This window comes from Chiloscyllium plagiosum, chromosome 18 (genome assembly GCF_004010195.1).
Source record: "Chiloscyllium plagiosum isolate BGI_BamShark_2017 chromosome 18, ASM401019v2, whole genome shotgun sequence".
NCBI classification, from domain to species: Eukaryota; Metazoa; Chordata; class Chondrichthyes; order Orectolobiformes; family Hemiscylliidae; genus Chiloscyllium; species Chiloscyllium plagiosum.
This window is the reverse complement of record NC_057727.1, coordinates 62003138-62009648: the sequence shown is the minus strand read 5'-3', so window position 1 is coordinate 62009648 and position 6511 is coordinate 62003138. Positions and strand designations below refer to the sequence as shown.

General features: G+C 47.1%; 1 protein-coding gene across 2 annotated transcripts in view; it reads left to right on the top strand.

Moving 5' to 3' along the window:
- LOC122559125 (aminoacylase-1-like) overlaps positions 1-6511 on the top strand; it is a 30384-nt gene that overhangs the window by 12788 nt on the left and 11085 nt on the right. For both annotated transcript variants that reach the window (XM_043708455.1, XM_043708456.1), the window contains exons 3-6: positions 843-947; positions 1044-1138; positions 4261-4337; positions 5901-5990. In XM_043708455.1, coding sequence (XP_043564390.1) covers positions 843-947; positions 1044-1138; positions 4261-4337; positions 5901-5990 — 367 coding nt within the window. The remainder of the gene's footprint in view (positions 1-842; positions 948-1043; positions 1139-4260; positions 4338-5900; positions 5991-6511) is intronic.

Sequence of the window (6511 nt, the reverse complement as noted above, 5' to 3'; positions counted from 1 at the left end):
CCCCCCCATAATACATGCCTGTCTGTATTATCCCCAACTTTGGATTGTCTCATTGGTTCAATGTTAGCAAAACAATAAATTTAAACTCGATTGGGTTTTTGTATCCTGGGGTATAATTTGAACTGGTTAAATTCGAATTGTTGTCAAAACAGCAACCCAACTCAGGCATCCATTTCACAGCCAAATGTTACATATTTTCAATTTTCCAGTACACTTTAAGACTACTGTCTAGTCATGACAGGTGCCTGTCAGCTCTCAGTTCAGAGCAGCATTCACTCTCTCTTAAAGGCACAGTACATACCTTCAACGTCATAACACTTCGGGAAATCAGCCAGCATAATCAGAGGCGAAAGTGAGGACTGCAGATGCTGGAGATCAGAGTCGAGAGTGTGGTACAGGAAAAGCACAGCAGGTCAGGCAGCATCCAAGGAGCAGGAGAATCAAAGTTTCGGCAAAACCCAAGGTCAATAATCCTGTTCCTCGGATGCTGTCTGACCTGCTGTGCTTTTCCAGCACCACACTCTTGATGAACATAATCCAAGACCCAATTATACTCTCTTCCATGGGCAGGAGATACAAAAGTTTTGAAGACACGAACAGATTCAAGAACACCTTCTTCTCGCTGTTATCAGAGTTACAAATGGACCCCTCATATATTAAAATGGATCTTTCTCTGTACCTTCTCTGTTGCTATATTATGCATTCTATTCTGACACCCTGATGTAAGATATGATTTGACTGGTTGGCATGCAATCCAATACTTTTCACTGTATCTCGGTACACATGATGTAATAAATCAAAGCGTACCAGGTTTCTCAGTGTGATGCTGTCTCATTGTTCAGGTTCACCCAGGTCGGACTGTTGTCATCATCAGCTGGGAGGGGACGGACCCCAAGCTCAAATCCATTCTCCTGAATTCCCACACGGATGTGGTGCCTGTCTTTGAGGTAGGCTGCTCAGCAGGGTCCGGTGGGATGGCCGTGGAGGTAGCGGGAAGAGGTGTCGATGGTGGAACCGGGCTGACTCCGTTTTTCTGTGTGCAGGAGCATTGGAAACACGACCCATTTGCAGCTGTGAAAGATGAGCAGGGCAATATTTATGGCCGGGGGACACAGGACATGAAGTGTGTCACCATTCAGTGAGTTCAACAAGCTGCTGATGGGGTATAAGTCTACCCCCTACCCTCCCCCATATCGATACGTGATAAAGGTTGGTTCGAAACAGCCCTAGTTCTTATCCAGTCCAAAATTTATTCAGCTCCTTCATCACAAAGCACTGATGACTCATTCCGATGCACTCATTTAAGGCAACAGATAAAACATGTGATAGCGTACCAAGCTCATAAGGGGAAATCGGAACCACTAGCAAACGCTCAAATTTAAATTAGCAATGTTCAATTGGAAATGTTGTTTTGCAGGCTTATTAATTCACCACCCCAGCCCCTGTGGTGCCCATTGATCTGGGGATCATAATATCATCTCATCTAATTATCACTCAGTTAAGATATAGCTGTTACGGACCAGACCAAATCCCTTTAAAATATATTAAAGAGGATAGCCTAGACCTTTAGAGTTTTCTTATTTTAAGGGCAAGTGCCAGGCCTTGCATTCTGGATATAATTCGTTTGGTCAGACTATTAGATTTGAAGCAACACACTTTATTCACACACTATAGTTTAAATGAGACAAAAGAAAGTAGACTTTGGAATAACTGAACTCCATTGGAAAACTTAACAGAATAATAGATTATTTTCCTCGTAAATTGTAACTGTTCCAATACAGTAACATCCCAGAAACACTCCCTTGGCAAAAGGCAAGTTCAGAAAAATAGATTGTCTCATAGGCAATTCTCCAAGCATCAGCACAGTGGCTCAGTGGTTAGCACTGCTGCCTCACAGCACCAGGGACCCGGGTTCAATTCCCGCCTTGGGCGACTGTCTGTGTGGCATTTGCACATTCCCCCCGTGTCTGCGTGGGTTTTCTGCAGATGCTCCAGTTTCCTCCCACAGTCCAAAAATGTGCAGGTCAGGTGGATCGGTCATGCGAGTGTTCAGTGGACTTGTTGGGCCAAAGGGTCTGTTTCCATACTGTAGGGAATCTAATCTAAAGAGAAACCTCAGAGTAGCAAGGAGAGATGTAATGCAGCTTCTGAACCCACTTCAAGACCCCAACAACAGCCGTAACTGAGAAAATAAAACTAAAAATCCTGGCATTACCTCACCCATTTAGGTTGCATCTCTTGTTTCTACTTAGAAAAAAATGCCTAAGGTCTCCCCCAAGCTGTATACCTTATGGACTTTCAATAGATACCTCATCGCTTCTGTCTTAAAACCTCCCAAAACAAAAAGGACAAAATACACCACCTAAAGCTATAGAATCGTCACAGTAGAGTCATGGAGATGTACAGCACAGAAACAGACCCTTCGGTCCAACCCATCCATGCCGACCAAATATCCCAACCCAATCTAGTCCCACCTTCCAGCACCCGGCCCATATCCCTCCAAACGCTTCCTATTCATTTACCCATCTAAATGCCTCTTAAATGTTGTCATTGTACCAGCCTCCACCACTTCCTCTGGCAACTCATTCCATACACGTACCACCCTCTGCGTGAAAACGTTGCCCCGTAGGTCTCTTTTATATCTTTCCCCTCTCACCCTAAATCTATGCCCTCTAGTTCTGGACTCCCCGACCCCAGGGAAAAGACTTTGTCTATTTACCCTGTCCATGCCCCTCATGATTTTATAAACCTCTATAAGGACACCACAGCGTCCGACGCTGCAGGGAAAACAGCCCAGGCCTGTTCAGCCTCTCCCTATAGCTCAAATCCTCCAACCCTGGCAACATCCTTGTAAATCTTTTCTGAACCCTTTCAAGTTTCACAACGTCTTTCCGATAGGAAGGAGACCAGAATTGCATGCAATATTCCAACAGTGGCCTAACCAATGTCCTGTACAGATTCTGGATCAGTGGTGCTGGAAGAGCACAGCAGTTCAAGCAGCATTCAACGAGCAGCGAAATCGACGTTTTGGGCAAAAGCCCTTCATCAGGAGACATGACCTCCCAACTCCTGTACTCCATACTCTAACCAATAAAGGCAAGCATACCAAACCCCTCCTTCACTATCCTGTCTACCTGCAACTCCACTTTCAGGGAACTATGAACCTGCACTCCAAGGTCTCGGTGTTCAGCAACGCTCCTTAGGACCTTACTATTAGGTGTATAAGTCTTGCTAAATTTGCTTTTCCAAAATGCAGTAACAATCTCTAGTTCCCCATGTCCATCTGGACTCTGACATTCAACTAGAATGCTGAGCCAAAGAAACCAGCAGGATCCTGGGATGCATCTGCCTAGCCATGTGATATCAGCTTATTTCAGCCAGGGCTGAGATCCGGGGACTAATGCTGGGATGAATAACATCGGGGATGGGAGAGTGTAAAATCAGAGCCCAAGGGTCAGGTGAATAGACGTTTTGAGAATAAGGTCTTCATCAGCTCATTCCTGATGAAGAGCTGATGCCCCAAAACGTTAATTCTCCTGCCCTTCGGATGTTGCCTGACTGGCTGTGCTTTTCCAGCACCACACGCCCCAGCATCTGCAGTCCTCACTTTCTCCTTCAGAGTGGAAAATCAGCCTGACCTCCAGCTCCTTCTCGCTGTCAACTAACCCCCCCCCCCCCCCCCCCCCCCCACACACACACACACATACAAACCGAAGTTCAGTAGCTCAGAGGAGTGAGTGGTGTCCTGGGCAAGATGCTCAGTCCAAATTCAGTGTTTCTCAACAGAGTGTCAACAACTTGCTGTCTGATACACATAGTGTAGAGGGAGCTTTACTGTGTATCTAACCCCATGCTTAATCTACTCTGAGAGTGTTTTGTGGGACACTAGAGGGAGCTTTACTCTGTCTAACCCTATGCAGTCCTGATCGTGCAAGGGGCCTCATGTTTTCTAACACTGCACCTTCTATTTACAAGTTGTAAATGTTCCTTCAAGGCTGAGCCTGCTGCCCTTCAGGAGCTGGTGCAAGACTGAAAAACAAAAATGAAGTAAATAAGAATTATGCAAGAGTATGTTGTGCACAAAAAAAGTAATGAGTTAATCTTGGCAGGATTTTAATTTTAATTTTTAATATTCAACTTATCGTTCTTTCAGTGGAGCGTGATAAGAGGGAGAGTGTTATCCTGCACTGTTTACTGTTGGCAACTGCGTGTCCTGAGTTATCTGTAAGTCTAATAACAATTCTCTCTTGCCTCTTTCAGGTATATCGAAGCAATTCGGAGATTGAAATCAGAAGGGAAGCGATTTCCACGGACAATCCATTTGTTGTTTGTTCCTGGTGAGTATAAAAGGGTCAGAGTATCCCTGGGAAAGGTGTGCAATGGATTAGTGGTGCTGGAAGAGCTTTTGTCCGAAACGTCGCTTTTACTGCTCCTTGGATGCTGCCTGAACTGCTGTGCTCTTCCAGCACCACAAATCCAGAATCTGGTTTCCAGCATCTGCAGTCATTGTTTTTAACAAAGGTGTGCAATGCTCAGGCGCTCTGCAATTTCCTTATTGGTGTCGTTCTGGACTGACTGTTTAATCCCGTGGCAGGACTTCAGAAACAAGTGGCTGTGCATTTATATAGCACCTTTATGACCACAAGGGGTCCCGCAGTGTTTGAAGTCACTGAAGTGACAGTTGGGAATATTGGAAACATGGCCGGATAAGCTGTACACACTTTAATCTCTCAAACAACAATGTAATTACAACTGGTTCCTCTGGTTCGGCTGTCAGAATGCTGTGCTTGGGTCTCAGGGCATCAAGTGTTGTTTAAGGTGGGGTATGTCGATGGAAGTTTGCTGAAGGAACTCCCAAGTTCTCTCCATTCAATAACTGCTTGCGTTTTGCATCATGTTTCTCATGCAGTAAAACTCCCTGCCACTTCACTGGAGGCCAGCACCTGTCATTAGACACAGGAGGAGATAACGGAACCATAGAATGGGCCAGCACAGAGGCCATTCGGCACATCATGTCTTTGTTTGGGGTACACGGTTACTCCAGAAACCTTGCCTTTCCCCCCCAGAGTCCCACAATACTTTGTTTTCTGTTCAATTAATTGTCAAGTTCCCATTTGAAAACCCCAGGTTGAATCTGTCTGTGACCCACTTTCCATGTGGCAGTCCAGCTCACAGCCTCTTAGTGTAGATTATGTACATTGTGCAGAAACTGTATGTAGACACTGACTGGCAGTTAGTGTTATAAAGGCTTAGTTACTGATGGCAGTGTGCCCAATATCCTGATCCTGATATTGGATCAGGACAGTGATGGAGGGGAGAGGGGGGAATGGCAGGGTGGGGGCAGGGGAGGGGGAGTGGCAGGAGCATGTTGGGGAAAGGGGAGGGTGGGCATGAGTGAGGGAGAGAGGACAGTGTGTTGGGGAAGGGAAAGGGGAGGGATCATAAAATCCCTACAGTGTGGAAATAAGCCATTTGGCCCAAGTCCACACTGACCCTCTGAAGAGTAAACCCCTACCCCCCCCCCCCCCAATCCATTCCCCTACCCTATTATTCTACATTTACCCCTGACTAATGCATCTAACCTACACATCCCTGAGCATAATGGGCAGTTTAGCAAGGCCAATTCAACCTAACCTGTACATCTTTGGACTGTGGGAGGAAACCCACGCAGACACAGGGAGAATGTGCAAACTCCACACAGACAGTCACACGAGGCTGGAATCGAACCCGGGTCCCTGGTGCTGTGAGACAGCAGCACTAACCACTGAGCCAGCGTGGTTAATCATATGGGATGGTGGGGAGAGTGAGTCTTGGATGGGGGACAGGGTGTGAGTGGATCTGGGTCAGGATGAGCACAATAGCTCCTATTGCTGTGCCTAAGGACGTTGTGTCTGATGTAGATGAAGAAATCGGGGGTGTGAACGGGATGGCCAAGTTTGTCCATTGTGAAGAGTTCCAGGCGATGCGTGTCGGTTTTGGGCTCGATGAAGGTAGGGACAGTTTCTCTCTCTCTGTCTCTCTCTCTGTCTCTCTCTCTGTCTCTCTCTCTGTCTCTCTCTCTGTCTCTCTCTCTGTCTCTCTCTCTGTCTGTCTCTCTCTCTCTCTCTCGTTCTTGCCCTCCTCCCCACCTCTGCCATGTCTTTCTATTGTCCCTGTTGAGTTTCTCACTGTGGGGCCTGTAATGAGGCCGCCCAATGCACCGAGCCCTGTACCAGTGTCAGGGTAACCGTGGGTGACTGCAGCATGAAATAGCTCCTCATGGAACAGCACCAGGTCCTCGCTGGGCCATGGAGAGGTGAGCTTTCACATTGAGCAGATGACACTCCCTGTCCTGCACAGACAGATCAGCCATAAACATCAGCTCATGGGCCATTGAGGTTGAGCTTCCCTCCCTCTCGCCTCCGCCCTCTCACCCCCGTGCTGCCCCTTCTCCCCCCCTCTCCCTTCTTCTCCCCCCTCTCCCTTCTTCTCCCCCTCTCTCCCTTCTTCTCCCCCTCTCTCCCTTCTTCTC